Source organism: Anas platyrhynchos, chromosome 8 (assembly GCF_047663525.1).
Source record: "Anas platyrhynchos isolate ZD024472 breed Pekin duck chromosome 8, IASCAAS_PekinDuck_T2T, whole genome shotgun sequence".
Lineage (NCBI taxonomy): Eukaryota > Metazoa > Chordata > Aves > Anseriformes > Anatidae > Anas > Anas platyrhynchos.
The window spans coordinates 16,468,346-16,488,633 of NC_092594.1; the positions used below are offsets into that span (position 1 = coordinate 16,468,346).

Sequence of the window (20,288 nt, forward strand, 5' to 3'; positions counted from 1 at the left end):
AGATGGGAACCTCCTGGAGATGAGAAACAAGGAAGATATATCTAATAGGAAGGACAAATCAGCACGCAGATAAGACTCCTTGAAATACTAACCCCTTTTACTCTGGGAAGAACCACCTGGCAGACAGCAGCAATTTCCTCACAAGGAAAATCATTTTTCCCCTTAAGTGGGCACATCTAACTTACAGAAACAAGAAAGACATGACAGGAGAGTCTCAATTCTATTGATGTGACACTTCAGGTGTCCTGCCCGGCCTCAGGCAGCAACACCTGCATGCACTACCTCCAACAGGTCACTCTTCTGGCAGTGAGCAGAAGCCTGGTACTACAAAGAAGGTGGAAGATCACAAGTAAAAACTCAATGACTTTCTTACACAGTGCACAACACTTGGATTTGCTCTCTTTAAAGCAGACCAGGGCCCACAGAAAACACGTGACAGCTTTCTAGGTCTTACAGAGGTTAACGACATTTGTTGCACAACACCCAGAGGAAAAAGAAGTTGGCAGAGCAGCTTAAATGTGCATCTCCTGAATATGACACTGTTAGCCCTGTGAGAAGCTACAGGTTCTCAGCACACCTACCAGTAATGCTGGAAGAGCACACGTCTAACTTGCTGGATGACTCAAGCCTGGTATGATATGCAGAAGAACCTCTGACAATCCCCAACTCCTGTCACCCTCCCTGCTTACACAGCAACGGGTTTGCAAAGTTGGTTTCCTTTGCAGCCATCAGTTACTGGTAGGGAACTCATGCAAACCAGTCCTCATTTGTCCCCAGAAGCATCTAAGCTGTTTCCATCTAAGGTTTAACTGCAGCTAGTTTAGGAAGACACTAGTCCTCAGAGCATGTGGTTGTACTCTTACCTGTGGACTTGATTTTCTGGCTGGGCTGCATTGTGCTGTCTTCATGGTCAATTGGCTGACTTGACAAGGAGAAGATCCAGATTTCTGCTACCTTCACTGCAGCTTCTTTGATGTTGCTGAAGAGGCTTAGTACCTGGCCACCTTCTGTGGGGTGCTGCATGACCTGGGACAGAAATCAAGCAGCACCAATCTGCATTTAGATGTATTTAAACTTGCACCATTTGCATACTACAAGAGCTATTTATGTTAATAGAGTTACTTCAGATTTCCAAGTACAGAAGGAAGCCAACACCCTGCAACTGCAGAAGCCACTTGCAGGCAATACACAATGCTAGCTGAGATTTTACTTGACTATTAATGCAAGTGATGGAAAGAAAGGAAAAATTTTCTGAGTGTGACAGCTGATTAGCTCATCCTTGAAGCCTGATACTTGATTACCTCATTACTATGTATTTGCTTCCACAACACAGTACTGATTTGACTTATCAGGTTACCAACCTTCTGAACACCTAATTAAGGAACTCACTTCTGTGTTAAAGCCCAACAGAAGAGCCAGCAAAAGCAAAAATTCTTGGTGGGGCACGCAGCAAAGTGTCTGAGAGAGCTGGCACCTGAATCTCAGAGGAGCTGGCCACCCTGGGTTAATGAAGAGGTGAGTTACAAAAAAAACAAGGTGATGGAGGAGGCAGAGAGACATCTCAGCATGGGTTTCTCTGCAGTTATCATCCCTTTGCCACCCACAGTTCACAGAGCTATGCCCTGAACTTAAGGCTCAGGTTCTCCTCTTGCCCCAGAGTCAGAAATTGCTTCCCCACCCCTACTTGCCTGCGCCTCAGCTTTCTACCACACACCAGGCTGCCCTGTCAGCTCCTCACGTGGCTTTAAAATGACCCGAGCTGATGAGGAACATATGCCCCCTGCTCTTAAACTCTGCTCAGACTCATGCCTCCGATAGCTTTTCATTGCTTTCTTTTGTTTCAGCTGCCACAATAACTTTTTTTTTTTTAATGTGCTGTCTCGGGGTCATTACCCTACAAACTGCAAAGAGGATATAGGGTTTGTTTACCTGAAGTCTTCAGTTTCTGAAGTATTCCAGATGAGCGGGAGTGCAACTATTTCCCAACAAAGTGAACCTTTGAAAATTTATGACCTTCTAACCTCAGTCAGCTGACGTTACAGAAAGACCGAAAAAATAAGCCACACGCAGCAGCAAATGCCCAACACTTAGAAGCTCGCTGATGGGTCTAATTAATGGGCCCACACATTTTCTGCCTTACAGCAATATTTAACTCCCAGTTCTTAAACAAACCAAACATGGTACAGGAAAAATGTTAGCTACAACACTATAAATTAGAATTTGGCTGATTCAAATGGGGAATTCAACATTTCCTGCAAGTCTAAGGGAAGCTTAACACACACACAAGGAGTGTTCTTTATAATGAATTATTTAACACAGTAGTAACTCTCCACAGCACAACATTATCTATTTTGGATGGTAACAAGTTGCTGATAGAATGTAGTCTGATGAAAAATATTGGCATTAAACCGAATTTGTTTCTGCTAAGTACATCTCTAAATATGCAAACACAAACGGCAGAGATTAAACGGGGCATGAAATAATGAAGCATGGAGCTAAGCCATTCAGAACACTTTAGTGAATAATTTAGCCATTCTTGATTCCAGCATTAATTTTAAGAGTAAATCTGAACGTTTTTATTATTTACCTCTCACGCACAGGTAATTCCACCTAAATTACCAAGAACAACCAAACAGGAATTGCAAAGGGTGTTTCAAGCAAAGTGATGAAAACTACGTGATGCTGAACTGTCACACAGTAGCACAGGGAAACAGAGCAAACCTCAGTTGCTTTAACCTTAGTATTTCTTAGGGTTGGAAGACTTGCACAAGTGCCCCTAACAGTTTTGTTTCTGCATATTTGAAACAACATTTTTACATTTAAGAACATGAGACAAATGCATTAGTTAAACTCAACCAAATAAACTGGACTTTCTACTGTTTCTTTTCCAAAACACAGTAAAAAAGAAAACGTACAAGTATTTAAATACATGCTGAAGTGTCCTGAATACAAAGGGGATTCATATTGCATTTGAGTGAAATTATTTGGACTCCCTCCAACTCAAAACAAAACCAAACAAGGCTAAAAAAATACCACAAACCTTGTAAGCTAATAAGCAAGCCTCAAGAAACCTTTAGCTCTCAAGATATTAGCTAGAAAACACAAAATGTTATTGCTCAATACTAAAATCTTTTAAAAATATTTTTCTCTGACTACTAATTGCAGTTGTTAAGACAGTTACATGAAATCCATCCAGGTACTCCTCAACGAGGAGAGTGACAACACGGGGCTTAAAGAGAAGGGAATGGGGAAAATATCCCCCCTTGGAAGTATGGCTCATGCCAAACGCTGCTCACCTCAGCCATGTTGATAGAGCCAACAGCCAGAGTCTTGTAGCCCAGAATCGTTCGGTTCTTGTACCGTTTCCGCCGCTGCAGCATGATCTGAAGCTTGTTGCCTTCCCTCTTCAAGAAGTGAGGGTACTGAAGTTGGAAACACAACGCAAAAGGTTATTACATCCCTTAACATTATCTCCCAGTTGCCTGGTTCACGGCTCAGTTCCATTCCTAGGGTTAACCCCAGGGCTTTTAGAAGTGCCTACAGGAACTAAACCTCAACACACAGCCCTCCGTTATCCCAAAGAGGCCTCATCTCTGACAGGAGCTCTCAGCTCTGGACTTTCATTTCCCCAGCCAAGCACTTCATGCAGTCCTGATCCACCCTGAGAGAGCAGCGAAGCCACCTCTCACCCCAAAAGCAGCCTTGGCAAAGCTCTGCCAGAGCCCCAAGGCCACCCGAGGGACAGGGGGAGAGCTCAGGGAGCCCTGCACCTGCAGGAACAGTTCAAGCCCAGGGGTGCAGAGGAGCTGTTTGGTTTGTAAGGGCTGGGACCGGGTCTGGTTCCAAAGCAACGAGCAGCCCCCAAGAAATGGGTTGGGCTGCGTGGGCCTGCAGAAAGGAGAACCTCACGGCAGGGATCCTAACGTTGGACATACCTCAGAGAAAAATGCTTCATTTCACAGGCAAAAAGTATTTTTCCCTTGCTCTGGACATTCTGAAAGTAACTTTCTGCCTAGGAAAAAGCTTGATAAATACAAATGTTGGGTGTCACCAGAAACCTTAAGGTATTAATTTGCAGTCCAGAGCAGGCCTGGCTGCTCTGCAGAGAGCCAGGAGCAGTGGCCGCACAAACAAGCGGAATACTAATTAACTAATTGCTCTGCAAGGACGGGATCTTCTGTGCACTGCACGAGGAAGTGGCCACATAGAAGAGAGAAACAACAGAACAGCCCACGCAATTAAAAGACCATCACAAAACACATCGCACATCTCAGCGTGCACAGCTTTCGGGACTGAACTGGATGGCTCAAGTCCATACACGTGCAGGTTTCTGATTTTCAGAGGTGCATTTCCTTGCCACCTCTGATGAACATTCGTAGAGATGATTTTAATTAAAAAGTACAGAGACACCCAGGCCACTCACCTCCTCGGCTAAAAGCAAGGTCCTCTGGAACAGCTGAGCCATTTCCACTGCACCACCAAGCTATTTTTAACTGCTGCCAGGGCTTATGAGCTCTACAGAATGGTTTCAACCAAAACTTTTCAGTAACTGCCAGTCCGTGACACAATTTGGCTCAAAATATTTGGAAATGAGATGTTTAGGGGCACCACATGGCACATCCAAGGGGTGAGAAGAGGGGACCATCACCCACCCCAGAACAGCAGGAGGCAGTGCAAGAAATTCATTCTGAAGCCCAGGTGACAAAATCCCCCCCGTGTGGGAGGATCAAACACAGGAATTAAGTGCTCTGGAGAGGTGTGAGGTTGTGCTTGGGATACCTAGGGAATTTCATTCGATCCTGAGAAACCCATGGGTGAGGAAAAGCAGTGAGGGCAGCTTACCTTGAAGGTAGCTCACCTACCAGAAAGAATACTGCTGCTCTAGCCCTAGCTAGCGAGGTGAAATGGCATCGGACACACTATTTTTCCTTCCTCCAGCTGTGTAACAGCAACAGGAAACTCCTCCCTTCTGTTGGAGTGAGAGCCTGCCAGCCACAACGGGCTGCGCGCTGCTGTGCCAGCCTGTCCTGTCACCTCAATGCTGACGAGGAAACGCTCTGTGTAAGGAACAAGCATTGCATCCAGGAGGAAGAGCTGAGGAGGACGTGATTGTGAAGGTAAAAGGGGCTGCAGGTCCACACAGCTAGCATCGAGCAAGGCATGGAGCTGGGAGAGCTGAGAGCGCAGGATGGAGCTGCTGGCTGCTGCAAGACGCCGAGGTTTTCTCCCGCTGAGACATCCACACGCTTTTACTTGGTGGCCCAGCACCGCTCCCAAAATATCCCAGGCACTAAATTCAGACTGTACCTGGCTCAGGCTGTAGTCATTAGCTAAGAGTAGCTTCCAGCCATCGGCCAATTAGGAAACAATAAAAGCTGTCATAAAAGTCCTGCTGTGCCATTTCAGGAAGGCTTCCCAGGCCCTGCTGCATCCAAGAGCACTGATCCTGCCTGCAGTCAGAGAGCAGCAGCACGTCTCTGCATTAAGCTCGCTCCTCTCACACCCTCCTTTCTGAGGGCTGCCAGTGTCACGGACATCCTCCTCCTCTGTTCTGGCTCAATTCCCAGCCCCTTCAGGAGAAACCGACTTAACAGCAGTGCTCTGTGCCCTGCTGCAGGATTGCTCTGAGCTGCAGAAAAACACACGCGTTCCTGGTTGATTCCAAAAAGCTGGGCAGAAACGCTTGCTCCTTTCCGACACGGGACTGGCAGAGGGAGACGTGGCTCATCCTAAGGCTCTGCTCCCTGCCCTTGTAAAGCTGCAGCCCCCACGGCCACGCATACTTATTCCCAGCACGTGGCTGTGTCATTCCTGCCCACAACGGAGGGCTGCAACGCTGCAGATAACCCAGCCTGGGGGCTGCGTCAGGACACAACCACGAACACCAGCCATCTGCATACCTGCCTGTGCAGTCCCGGGGTTATCATCCATCTGCACCGAAATCTCATTGAGATTTGAGTCTACCCAGGTCTCAGAGTAACAACCGCTCTGTCTCGCATCGTCCCTGGAGCCTTTCTTCTTACCAGATCAAACCCTCGACTTCAAAATCTAGTCCCAAAATACAGCTAACCCAGATCGGAATGCTTCTGAGTGTCTGTCTGACTGCTGCATGCACGCAGGATCCTCCCTCCTGCTTGCAGCAAGCCAGCCTCTATTTACCTCGTTCCCCTACTCAGGAGGCAGCACCGGGGCAGGCTGCTCTGAGGAACAGAGCAACCAACACAAGGCTCTTGACCACAGACCCAGGAAGCACCAAATCTCACCCAAAAGCAGCAATTCCAGCGAGCACAGGCCCCGAGGCCGCGTCCCACCCTACCTGCAGCGAGAAGGTCAGCGCCAGTTCCGTCTCCACGTGTCCACTCGGGGGCAATACAATCTCGTGAGACCGCAGGATGCGCTTGGAGCCCTGCACAGAAACAAAGTCCACGTGGTGAATCCCCCAGCCCTTTCCTTAACCACCCAACCTGACAGGCTCAGAGGTGAAATCAGGGGGCTCCTGCCCTCCCTGGTGTCACCTGGAGCTGCTTTAGGGCTGCATGGTCTGCCTCTCCCCAGGGAAAAGAGGGGGCAGCAGGCTGCAAGGAGGGCTGGGTGCTGATCTGCTGGCACTGCTGGAGTGGTTCTGGCCTTGGGAGGGGGGCAGAAGAGTGGGCTGAAATGGAAGAAGCCTCAGATGGCCATCCCAGCCCTTTCCCCTTTATAGAAAAACTGGGAAGTGTTTTCAGGGACTGCCGCAGAGAAAGCAAACGGATGGATCTGACCTTGCACGCCTGTGAAATATTAATGAGATGAAAGGGAGATATTTGACTAATAAAGATTTGGGCATATTTACTGTCCCTCGCTGCAACAAAGCAGCTTTTGTTCTGCCAAACCCCAGCGTTCAGAAACTGTGAGTCAGCCCCCAGCCCTCGAGCTGCAGCCTGGGTTTATGATTTCAGCCCGTAGGTATCGGGCTCCGCAGCGGGGTTTGGAAGCAGGCTGCAGCGTCACACGTAACCCTCCGGCGCTAGCCACGACAAACTGATCTCTCCTCTTCCTACACACACCCCTCCCTGGGGAAAGCGGGGATTTCAACCTGTTCCAACAGCTCTGAGCGACTGGGATTGCAGAGAAAAGAAATCCCCTAAACGTTGCAGGGGAGTCTGGAGACGTGACAGGATTACTCCACATCAGCGCTGTTTGGGCTGCCATATGCTGAGTTACCGGGCTGCTTCCTGCCTCAGCATTTCATTTCGGGGAACGTTTCAGGGAAAACTAGGAGGGAAACATGACAAAGTGCTGCCCAGCAAACGCTCCCGCACTGTTCAAACAGTGGCAAGTTTCAGAGGCCGCTGGCTTGCTCTTCTGCTGAGGCTGCAGATCTGGCTTTGTCCAGCCGGGCTGAGCTCCCAGCAGCACGGAACTGCAGCTCTCCAAAAAGCACCAGCTGGGGAACTAGAGACAGGCAAGCAGGTAAACACGGCCCAGCTCCGTCCAAAGCAGAACTGGGTATTGTAATTCAGCCCCAGAGAGCATCCTGAGACCAGGGAGAGAGGCCGGGACTCCTTCACATCCCTTCCTTCCCAAACTCCAGGAGGCCTGCAGACAGGCAGCAGAGCAGGGGCAGAAAGCGAAGGGTCCCCCCAGGAAAAGCAGCACGCGTGCAAGTGAAGCACGCCCAGCCTTGCTGCTGGCAACAGCGGCATCTGCTCCGCCGCTGCAAATCTCCGAGCAGTCACAGTCTTGCTTCACTCGTTACGCAACCCTAAATCTAACGAAGGCCCAAATATAGCTGCTTGGAGGAGACGGCAGCGGATAAATAGCGCAGCAGCTTGGGAAATGGCGTTGACAACTCTTTGAACATCCCTGTTCGGGTGGCTGCGAGGAGCCATGGGAAAGGCAGGTGCGATGCTCTCATTAGGTCTGAATTCAGTCATCCCCTCTGGAAGGGCTCCAGGGCCTGACACCTCTCTCTTGCAATTCCCCGTGCAAAGACAGCGAGTCCTTTGACAGAGATCATATATTTGATGATCCGATATCGCCAGCTTCAAACAATAGCTGTGTCAGACACCCGAGCGCTGGCAAATTCAGCGGCCTTAAAAGAGCTTGTCAGCACCGTAATAATAACCTGCGAGCCATCACGGGGCTTTAATAAGAGTGCCTCCAATCTGCCTGCCTCGGGGACAGCCGCAGTGCTGCCGACCTACCGTTAAATGGCACATCACGACGAGATAGGGGCGATGATCGAACCCCTATCGGTGCCAGGGACACCCGAGGTGAAGCCATGGGCACCCTCAGGACAGCAGTCGTTGCGGCCACGTTACCTCCAGGTCAGCTGGAAGGACAGCCCAAGGGCAAAAAGGACGGCCCAGGGGTGCGAGGCGCAGCCTGGGAGTTGTCGGAGAAGCACCCCAAATGTTCCCAGCAATACAGGAGGAGTCCTGTCGCTTTCCAGGTCTTCAGGGATCAGCCCTGCTGCAGAGGGGACTGCAGGAGAACTGCTCGGGTTTCAGCGTCTGACTTCCTATAGCAAGGCAGGTCACAGCAGGTATCCAAAATAGACAGGAAAGTCCCATCTGCTAAAACCCCTTCAGACTTGCAGCTCTGGGGCACCACTTCGAGCCCTTTCCACCCACAGAAGGTAGAAGCACTCAGCACCAGACAGGAGGAGGAGGTTTTCTTCTAGCAAAAGCTGCCCAATTTTCCTCCCCAATTTCCTGACACACTTTACACGTAGATCATTCACCGACAAGCCTCAGGGCCTTACAGCGATGCATCCACTATCTTGGAGTACAAACATATGGAAAGCTTTCAGCCGTGACAAGCAGCATCTGACAGCCTGCAAACCCAGAGCTGTGTGTCTTCAGAGGTTCCCATCAGTTCAGGCGTGTGAAACTGCTCCCTACCTTTCTGCTCCCTGCCAGGGGTGTGTGGACCCTCTCCAACACACAGGGACACGATTTTGTCCCAGCTGGACTGCTCATGGAGATGAGATATTGGCTAAATCCTCAGCTTCTGAATCCTTCTCTGAATCCTTCAGTTCTTGCTCCATACAGCCTTTGTGATTTCAACTCCCAAGCTGGATTTTGACACCACCAGATCTCTGCAGGAGTTTGCCTGTCCCTTTATTTGCAAAGCCGCTGCTTTTCAGCACGGTTAATGGTATTTGTCTACTTAGAGGTCCGCCAGGCTTTTAATCAGTAAGTACTTCAGCACTGACAGTGGTGGGAGCACTCGAGCTCAGCTGATGCTGTGCCACACACTGGAACTGAGTCGCTTCCTTCTGAACCTGCCTCCAGGCAGCATGACCTATATGTAGGCACCTAATTAAATGGCACAAACCCATGCTGCAAAGTAGGTTATTTACTTCGGATGATAGCTGTTTTTTTATGGAAACAAATTAAAACGTACAGGCACTCAATAAATCCACTGACAAGCACCTGGCTACAAAATCAGCTTGAGCTCCTGAGAGCTGAGCTGCCCCTCGGCAGGAGGTGGCCCAGCCTCCAGACCCTCCCATGCCAGGACCGAGTTACCAAGACGTTTTGCCCTAGAATGGGCCAAAGTATGTTAAATACAGACTAGGCTTGGATTTGGTGACAGCTCAGGAAGAACAGGTGACTGCATGTGATCTGTAACAAGCATCCTTAAGCTCACGCTGAGCCCTCAGGGAACAACAGGCTTCAGTCACAACACTGAGATGTGGTAGGAACGCAGGGGAAGGACCACGAGGGACTCCCCGTACACCCAGAACGCCCTGATGTAGGTGGGAAGTGGCCCGTGGCTGTTATGGACCCTCGGATGGATGTAAGCTCAGCTTAGGCATCTGCCAGCACGTTACCCAAGCAACACGTCTGATTCTCAGCACTGAGCAGCAATTACCTGCATTTTGACAGCAATGACCACAGAAATAAGCTCCTTATCCAACTCCTTTAAGACTACCAGTTTCTTTAGTGTCAAGCTGCACAACCTGCAAACAGGAACAGAAGAGAAACGGTTATAATCATGCCTGAAAAAGGAAAAGCTCCGAGCAGCTCTCACGCAGCAGCATCTCAGTTTGAGGGAGAGCAGACTCCAGCCACAAGGCACACACAGATACAGACACAAGGGGATTTTCAGACTGAATTTCTCCAGCCTTCCACAAATATAAGGACAAAAAAAAAATGAGGTGGACAGCAGGTACGTCTCACTGTTTGATGCAGACCCACGGCCTCGCAGCATGGACCTCCAGGGACCTCAGCCTGGGAACTCTTGCTCCGAGTCAGACCAAAAGCTGTAGGGTCAGGGGAATTAAATTCCAGCAATACAAAAGCAGTGGGTCAGGCTAATTTTAAACTTGTTTACAAAGCTTTACTAGTTTGTTGGCTTTTTTGGTTTCAGGCTCCGCTCTCTTGAAGATCTCCCTCCTACCTCCTGTCGCCGACCCACGCGTTCTCCTCCTCGCCCCCAAACAAAAGCGCTAACAGACATCCCTAATGGGAAAGCAAAAAAAAAAAAGGAGAAAAGAAAAAAAGCGAGGGCTCATGCAGTGCCCTGGCGCTCACATGCCACACATACGCAAGTAAATCACATTCTTTACCCAGGCAGTGCTACATTGTTCTGGCTAAAGCTGTTTGCACGTCTGCCTTCCAGCACCGGGACTGGGCAGGGAGAGCGTTTGGCCCAGGTGCAGCTCGAGTTAAAGCTCTGAGGTAATGGGCCCGGGATGCTGGCACTGTCACAGCTTCGCAGAAGTTACCACCAGCTGGTTTAATTGCGAGGGCGTGCCTAGAAAACAAACTTCGGGGAGGGCTGAACCTGAAAGCAGACAGCTCAGCCTGAGGAAAGACGAGGCCAGGGCAAGCTGCAGGGGCGGCTCTGGGGACCGGACACCATCCGTGACACGGGCCAGGAGCAAAGCCCGAATCCAAGCCCCAAATCCAGCTTGCTGGAAGGCAGAGGAGGCTCGACCCAGAGTGCAGGACGGGGCACAGCTTTCCCAATGAAAGCAGCACATGTGGCTGCCCCCATCGAGCGTCCCGGCCGGGATCTGGAGGAAGGAGGCTGTGATGCCATTTGTTTGCTTTGCAACGCTGGAGCTGCAGGACAATTGCACCGGGCTTGCCAAAACCCACAGGGCTCTGGCCGGTCAGGTGGTGAGAGCAGAGGTAGGACAACACACTGCCATTGTCTCGGCCGACAGGCAAGGAACAAAAGCCTTTTCTGCCCGGCCCCGAGCTCGAGGAGGAAAAAGGTACGCGAGGAAACAATGGTGTTCTCAGCACACAGAGCACAGCACAAGAAGGGCGTTCTGTTCTCTGCTGGGCATTCCTTCAATCCATCATTTATGAGCTTTGATCAAGCCCTGTGGAGCACTTGCTGCTCAGAAAAAAAAAAAAATAGAAAAAAAAAATTAAAAGCCTCCTTTAGAGCGATCAGAAAAACAAAAGCAGTTAAAAAGAGATGGGACGCATCTGCTTTCTTTATCCCCCACTGCTGGACTGCTGGTACTAGAAGACACTTCTCACCAACAACAATGAAATGTTTATCTTCTCCATGAGGGGACAAATAAAGAAAACTAAAAGCAGGCAGTTTAAATCCCACCAAAACACCCTCACCCTCAACATGTTTAGAGTCCCAGGTCTTGAGTCTAAATTTGCAGCTTACAAATCAAAGCAGACTTCAGGGTAAGTGGCAGAAAGGGGCCGTGCAGACCTCAAATTGTCACAAAAAGAGCGGATTTCAAGCGTGCCAGCACGCCCAGAGCTGGGTGGCACCCGGGGGCCACCTGCCAAGCACGAACAGTGGCCACATCGCTGTCAGATCCACCCCTCAAAACCACAGCAGCAGGTTTTTAAGCAGGACAGAGACAGGAAGACCTGGAAAGATCTGAAAAATAATAATAAAAAAATAGACTGAGGCTGCATGTGGAAGTTTCACGGACGTACACCATCTCTGCAAGCACGGGAACATCACCTGGTACACAGACACCTAATGGGAACCAAGGAAGCCTCGGGCCTGAGGCCGAAGCAGCTCCTGGTATTTTAAGCAGTCTATAAAAAGCCTGCAGCTGCACGGCCGCAAGCGCAGGCAAACGCTCCGTGTGTGTGCTCCGGCATCGATCCGCGGCTGCACGTGGGGCGTTGAGCTAGCCAAAGCACCGAGTGAGCTGAAGCAAACGTCGGAAAGGGCAAAGGAAATCTGAGATTTCCACCCAGCCCAGTGTCCCTCGCAGGAGCAGCCAGGTCAACGCGCTGCACTCCCACGGCGGGGAGGCACGGGGGGCTCTCCTGACCCCTTTTTTCTGGGGTTAGCCCATCACGAGACACCCGAATGCTTCCTACAGGAATAAAACACTTAACCTTTTTGCGGCAGCATTGCAGGAACCTGGTTTTAAAGGGGAAACCTGGACCTGACCCAAGGGCTTTGACTCACCCTGATCACAAAAGTGGTGCTGAACAGCTCCGCCACGTGCTCCTTGCTCCAGGAGGGAGTTATCTGCATATTTTGGTAACCATGATCCACCACCAAACATGCCCAGAACAACCCGAGAAGGCATCGGATTCTCTACTCACCGGGTATTTTGCTTTTGCATCCCTCAGAGTAAAAAGATCAGGAAAATAAATCCCCTCCAAGAAAGCCTCTGCCTCGCTGAATTAAATGTCTGGCTCTCCACAGGGAGTGCAGTAATTGTGCTGAGGCCTTGTTCACGCAGAGACAGTCGAATCAACAGGAAGGAAAAATTAAAAATTAAAGACCTGTATTTTAATTAAGCCCTCTGGAAGTCAAGAATAATAACAGATGCATCCACAGCTACAGGGGCTCCAAGCACAAGATGGGAGCTGGGGCAGGAAAACTCCAGCTCCCTACACAGGTGTCCTTTGCCCAGGTTAAGCGCTGTGAAGAAACCATTCCTGGAGGCAACCTCGCTCCAGGAACGCTTCTTGTGAGCTCAGTATACATCAATCAGCTGGTGGAGGCAAGCAGGGCACCTGGTCACTGTATGGTTTCATTGCCCCCGAGTCGCTTCGGCAGTCCAGGACAGCAAGCAGCCTCCTACCCCGATGCTTTCAACCTCAACCTCGAGTGGTTTGCTCTCGAGCTGACACTTTACATCCAAGACAGGCCCAAAATAAATCGTGAGCCACTTGAAGGAGAAGTGGAGGGAGACAGCCGCCTACACACACACTTTCCCAGATAAACAGAGCCATTCTGCGCATAGCTCCGGGGCGGCTGTGCGGGCCGGGCCGCAGCGAGAAGCCCTGCACAGCATTTTTCCAAGGCAGCTGCTAAAGCAAGGTATGAACACTTGCAAAGCACTACTGACCAACTGCACACGCAGTTTCCTACGCCTGTTTTGCCCGGGAAGAGGGGCACAAGATGTGGTTGTACTTGTTGCACTCACGTGCTAGATGCAGGGCTCGGTACTGGCCCAGGGGAATTAGCCTGGGGAGAAAAACTGTCCTCAAATGTCACTGATGTGTCACAGCGAGGCCGCTGTGGGTATCAATGGCAGAAAACACAAGAAGAGAGGTTCTCCATTCTCCAAGGCTTACGAGCTAATTCCCTCAAATTATTTCATCTTGGTCCTGCTCTCTGGTAGCCTACAAACCAACCAGGAACAAATTAAACGAGACAGAGGTTGAGCACACCAATTTCCTTCGTGCCAGAAACATAACTTGTGCAACTCGCAGAGATGTGTCATGGGCCTGGATCCACCGCCACCTTCTCCTTCCTTCACATGTCCCACCGAGCTAAACGGCAGGCTTTAGTCAGCTGTTCTGGCTACAGATGCATTCAAGTAAGCTTTAAGAAGCCAGGAAACAATTGCACAGCAAGTATTTCTCATTGTTCTTGTTCTCAAGGATCTTGAAATCCACTTCCCAGCATTAACAGAGAATTAAGCTCTTAAGATCCTAGAGCCTAAGACCCACAGAAGTGCTGCAGCAAGCAGGTCTTGTTCAAACAGGTAAGAGGATGGCAGCTTATTTTATGCAACAGGCTCTACCCAGGACCTCACAAGGACACACACGCATAGCCAGACACTGCCCTTTTGCTGCTGAAATACTGTCTGACTCGCTACAAATGGATTGCGAATGTTCCTGCTCAAAACTGAGCTCGCAAAAGGGGCGAGGGTGTCAAAACTTTGCAACTTGCATCGTTTTGAAGAGATCCTAGAATTTTGCAGAGATGCCTTTACTGTCTGAGGAGCAGCGTGCAATCAATATGACACAACGCTGAAACCACAGCTGAGCTTAGATATTCCAATCCAACATTTCAGTGGGAAAATGCAGAGAGAGCTCTTTGCTCTTCCCTCGGCAGGCCAAAACATTGCTGCTTGGCTCTGGGGGCCTCACCCGAGGCAGGACCCTTGCACACCAAATAACTTTATCACCAAACGTGGACTTGATGTATTTAATTGACACGTCTCACTTCACAGTGCTTCAGTCATCTCAGAAGGAAAGGGCACTGCAAGGGGTTAAAGTGAAGCCTCCACAACTCCAAATACTCTTTCCAGGTAGCCAAGTGAAACTGTGTGTGCTAGCTGGCAGCCATGTCCCACCACATCCTGACTACCTGACCAAGACCTGAGGTCACAGTCACATCAGCAGGACATCAGCCCATTTGTCACCACTGCTCGCCTCCAGCTACGTGCTCAGAACTGTGCTACTGAGAAACTGAAGCTTTCCTTCCCTTCACGAAGTTGTTCCAACAAGAGCTGAAGCTGCTTTCTTCACACATTCAGTGACCTCAGACAGCATCTTGGTTCTCGCACATTCAGCTCCTTGCACTTCATTTTGATGGTTTCAAATCACTCTATAGGACAACTTGAAGGAAAAAACACCAAGCAGGGATTAGGTCTGTTTCTCAGACAAGCCATGGAGCACAAAGGAGTTTGTCTATCTCACCTACATGTTCACACCATGTTGCTGCAAAGCCAAGCACAGGCAGGAGATGAGTTAAACGCACCTTTCTCAGCTTGCCTCTTCAAATCCACCACCACAAACAACTCCATGGCATCCTGACACGAACCGAGGAGCCCTTGGTACTGGTGGATTAGGTTTGACTGATGTTTTAAAAGTTTGGAGGGAGTAGGAAGGTGATAGTAGCTTTAAAGACTAAAGTAAGCAAACAGTGAAAAGCTGAGTGAGGGTTAAGGCTCCTTTGACAGACTGTCAGGAGGACATCTTCTATACTGTGGATGACACAAACACGTCTGATGGTTGTCGTGCTAATTTAGTGGTAGCTGGAGTGACCCAAAGGCACCACTGCCAAGGAACAAGCAGCAGGATGGAGACAGACCAGGAACAGCCACATCCAGCTGACCGAAGGCCAGTGGTAGCCGTGTTTCTACCAAGCCCACTCTGGCCCAGAAAGCCTCGCAGCGCTGAAATGCCACAGTCCCACCCCAGCATCTAATGAGAGCGGTCAAAGCAGCACGTCAGGGAGGGGGAGCCTGTACAATACGGGCTGGTCAGGCAATTTCTGGAGCCTGGGCTTCATAACTCAGCTGGCCAGCAACAAAAGGCAGGCACAACGCACTGCGCTCACGTGAGCCAGCCAGGGCAGAGGGCAGCTCCCCACCATATACCTTACAGATCAGAGCATACCCACATCATGAGCAAACGAATCATGGCCCAAAACGAAGGGAGACTCTGGGAAGGAATGCAAAAACTGAACGGGTGGGTAGGGGATGAAGAGGAGGCTTCCAGAGAAGGTCCAGCAGAGTAAGAGCTTTATGCAGAGCCTCTCACAGGCCAGAGAAATGGAAGGGGTAAAGGAAATGCCTCAAGGCACCAGCACCCTGCACCTCACAGCAAATAAGACCAGCTCCTCCGGGTGAGGCAGGCCAGGCTTCCTCCTCAATCCCTCCAGAGCATGGCTGATGGCAAACACCGATGAGCAAGCACTCTCCCACTTGGTTCATTTCAAAAGGCGAGGTGCTATTCTGCTTCTGTCTCCAGGCCGAGCCCTGCAGATGTCCTGGTCTTCCCCCTCTGTCTTCAAATCAGCCATCAAAGGCACGGCCAAGAGGAAAAACTGATGCCAGCAGGAGCCGTGACTCGAGGCCCATGTCAAAAGAGCTTGCAGCACGGGGCTGCTCTGCATTACCAACCCATCACGGCGCTCTCTTCATCACCAGAGCTCAGGACCAGGAAGCCTCCAGAGAGGAAAATGAGCTAGGAAAGACAGACGGCGTCTTGGCACCCCTATATCAGAGCCTGCTCTCGGCCATGAACAATTTGCCATTTCTGCCTTATTTCCCTCCACATGGATTAACTTCCATGGCACCTCCTGGCACAGAGGCGAGCTGAATAGCCTGTTCTGGTGACCAGGCAGGATCATGGCATGGGGCACGGCAAATTGCCTCTCATTCAGCCGTCCCTCAATGCACGAGCAACAGTCAGGCCCAGCGAGACCCTACAGGATGTAGGCCTTAAAAGCAGGTGCTCCTCTGACAGACCCACCTTACACCACTCCGAATAAACAGACTGTCTGAAAACCGATTCAGAGGGTTTTTATTGAGTTTTGTTCTTTCACAAGCTCCCTTTTCCCTCTGCAACCCACATGGGCCCAAGGCAGGTGGCCTGTTCCCAATGCAGGCCATACTGCACCTTTGATTTAAGCCAGTTGCATTGAGTGCAAGATGAAAAGGGTTTTTTTTTGCAAAGTTTGCAACATGGCCTGAAATAAACAAGATGAGAGAACCACACAAGCATAATTTACAGCCCAAATGGCTGCTTGCTTTTTTTACAGAGAACTCAAAATGTCCCGTAAGGGTGAAGACAGAGCAGCCAACAGCAGTGAAAAACATGAGCGAACTTTGATGGTACGTTTGGTATCAGCCAGCAGAGCAACCAAATATGCAAAGCATCCTGCTGCTGGGCTTGCTTTCAGACTGGAAGAACACTTCACAGATCCCAGCGCTGCTCTCATTGCGACACGCCTGCCATCCTGGCCTGCTTCCAGCCCAGGCACGTGCATCCCGCCGCCCTCATACCATGGGGCCAACGGTCTGCACTGATCCCTTCTGTGCCCCATCTTTAATGCTCCTCTGCTGTCTGCAGAGATGAATGGAATGACAGTCAAAGACAGAAGAAAATTCATCACCGAAGTTAGAATCATTTTTTGTGCACGATTCTCATCATGCCCCACGGCACCAGGTCATTTATGCACAGGTGCTTCACACAGGGGACTGCACTTCTGACAACTGATTTGCTCTCTGGCCACAGCTCAAAGGATGATTTCCAAGCCAAACAGGTTAAAATAGTTCTAAAAAGGAAGGTTCTTCTTTCTCAGCGGCATTTATTTAGGTTTGAATGGTGCCAGTTTTTACAAGGCAACAGCACACACAGCTGACAAAGCAAGCTCCATCAGCGCTAAATATAATCCACAAAGAACTCCAGATCCTGCCACTAAAGCTGGGGAACTCTATTCAGCATTCAACCCATTACAAACACTGGTTAACATCCCTCAAAACGGAACAAAACAACTCGGGTAAAGCAGCTAAAACATGCTATCCCTGGCAGATTTGCCTGCCCAGCAAGGAGGGGGCAAACTGAGGGGAGCTTTGCAATATTACCAGTGGTCAAGAAAGGGCTGAAACTGCAAAAGCACTCAGTTCCCCTTGGAAGAAAAGGAAAGAAAAGCCTCCTGCTGCCTTTGGTTGAGGCTGTGCTGTGCTCCACCATCCTCGCGTTGCTTCCATCAAATATTCTGGGCAGCGCTTGCTTATTTGCACACTGTCTGCAGGAGAGATAAGCCGGGAAACGAATCACAAAAGACCAGGAATGAGGGAGCTGGTGAGATTTTAAAAGCCAAATGCTTGAGGACATCGGCCTAGGCAACGTGGTTAACTGAATGGATAAAGTCGAACTACCACCGCTACCGCCAGGGAAGGAACTTCAGCAGTAACCAGCAGCAGGATTTCAATTTCCAGACCCAGCTGAACGGGACTGGAAGGGATTACAGGGAGAGCAGTGCCTAGCCTGCTGTCAGGCACAACACAAGCTCTGCACCAAAGGCCTTAAAAACTACAGAACCAGCCAGAAACGCACTAATGAGCAAAAAAATAGGACCTCTTGCAGTTTTTAAAGCTGACCTGCACAGGCTACTTGGCAGTGCAGCTGAAGCAGGTCTCACGTTGGCGAGGACTGTGATGTACCTCCCCCAGCTCCGAGGCAGGAATGTGCACGACCAGGCTGTCCCTCCAGCCTGGGGGACACCTGGATTGCAGCGGGGCTGCGAACGCCTCAGGCTTTCAGAGCACTTCTGATCCACTCCTAACAACGCGGCTTCCTTTAAGGAAACCGCCAGTCCTCGGGTGATCTCAAAACGTCTCTCGACAACACTCAGAATACATCTTTTTTCTCCCAATCTTTCCTTTCACATCTAAATATACCCTGCACGCTCTGCTTTGAGGAGCCGCTGCTGAAATAAATAGCGCATGTTAGAAAATAACTCCCCACGTTGTCTATATGTTTTCTATAAAAAAAGAAACAACTACTCACAATTGAGATTTCACTGCATGGCTCACGGAAAAGGGAGGAAACCTGGCAACTCAGACTTTGCTTACCCTCTATTCTGAAAGCTCATAGCACCTTTGGGCTTACCAGGGAAAAAAGGAACCACAATTTTTACGAGAGGGGTTCGGAAGATCCACCAGTGCCAACTGTTTTTGGTGGCGGGCACAGCGTAGTGATTTGCTCCGGAGAAACATTTGCATTTGCTTAATATTCTAATCCTCTTCAGCAGCTGTCGGAAGCCGAGCTGGCAAGCAGAGATTCAATATTATTTTGATATTACATTTCTTCAGCACCACGGCTGGTGATATTTCATTCCTGAAAGCAGGAAGAGACCAGCAAGGCAAAGCAAATGCCTGGGCTTGTTAGTTCAATTTGTCAAAGTATTTATTGAAATATCGGAGTGACTCGTGTAACCGAGCAGAACGGCGAGCTGTGATGGACACCTCTCGGGACCTGTTCCCGAGCTCTGTAAGATTTTTTAATGCTGCATACAAGCAAAAAAAACAAGCGGTTCACAACAACCGTAACCCATTCAGCGCTCACAACCTTTCATCAGCCCTAGGAGCTCCCATCGAAGCCAGCTGTATCAGGTTAAAGTGGAGATGTTCTGCAGGAATGAGTGCAGATGGAGGTAAATGAGGCATGAACACGCGGAGGGATGCGAGGCGGCATTAAGGCTCGCCGCTGGGAGAGGTTACCTAGGAGCACACCCAACACGAAGACAGAGTTATCCTCCTGTGAGCAGGACACAGCACCAGACCGCTCACGGAGCACCAAGCCCACAGCCAGCCCAGGCTCAGCTCCCTGAAAACTCTCTCTTCTCAGTCCTAATCAGCTAACGCTCCGTGACGGCGATGCTCAGAGCAAAGAGGTATCAGCATCGCTTTGTGACCACTTCTCCTGTTTACAGATGAGTCAAGGAGCATCCTGAAAGCAGATACACACACTCAAGCTGTCCGAAACCACTTCTGTCACATCAGGGCCATCGGTGGGATGAGACAGGAGCAAGCTGTTGTGTATGACACATTTTGACCATCAGGACGGGATGTTTCCTTCCTTTCCTACTTCCTTGACTCAAAGGATCGCACCCAAGCTCTGATTTTTACCATATGACCACAGCCATTACCACATGCATCAAGCTTTTTTTTGGCCTAGTGCTACCTCCTCACATCTTACGAGTAGCAGAACAATGCCTCCCATCTTAAGATTTTAGAACCAGCCTGCAAGAAGTCTCCCAGGGCTGTGGTTTGGCACGACAGCCAGCACCAAGGTAGTCAAACCCACACCTCTGAGGACACCACATTTCCCTACAGAGAACAATAAAAGGGTTTGGGGGGCTCTGGCATGTGACCCTGGGCTGCCAGACAGCCAGTGTGGATTTGCTACCACTCTCTGGGTGTTTATTTTGAGCCTTCAGTGCCCCTGCTGTGAAGCAAAGGTCAGCTCATCAGCTCACAGCAAGCACCTCGAAACCGGCTGAAGGGAAATGAGAACTGAGGGGAGTGTGTGCTACTCAGAGATTTTACTAAGATTTTACTAAGAGACCTTGGTACGTTGCATAGGTGAGAATTCTGACCCTGTGTATATGTTCACAAACAGACAAATTACTGAGTCATTTCTCTGCTTTCACACTTAAATCAGCAAGAACACTGCATGTTGAGACATGGTCCCTGGGGACCGACGCTCGGCAGGGTCTGTATTTGCTGATGTGCCACCTCAAACACAGATCAGCTTCTCCAACAAGGCTGTTGGAGAGTGTGAATTCACTCACAGGAGGGAAGCCCAAAGTTCCTCATACAATAG

General features: G+C 49.9%; 1 protein-coding gene across 8 annotated transcripts in view; it reads right to left on the bottom strand.

Annotated features, from left to right (window-relative positions):
* The window catches only part of PACS2 (phosphofurin acidic cluster sorting protein 2), a 69,188-nt gene that overhangs the window by 38,596 nt on the left and 10,304 nt on the right, over positions 1-20,288 (bottom strand). For 7 of the 8 annotated variants that reach the window (XM_027463698.3, XM_072041682.1, XM_072041681.1 and 4 more), the window contains exons 2-5: positions 9,862-9,949; positions 6,317-6,406; positions 3,297-3,422; positions 864-1,026 (exon numbers count right to left, since the gene is read on the bottom strand). In XM_027463698.3, the coding sequence (XP_027319499.1) occupies positions 864-1,026; positions 3,297-3,422; positions 6,317-6,406; positions 9,862-9,949 (467 nt within the window). Of the gene's footprint in view, positions 1-863; positions 1,027-3,296; positions 3,423-6,316; positions 6,407-9,861; positions 9,950-12,533; positions 12,647-20,288 lie in introns of those variants that run through there. The other variant, XM_072041684.1, reaches the window with a different exon arrangement.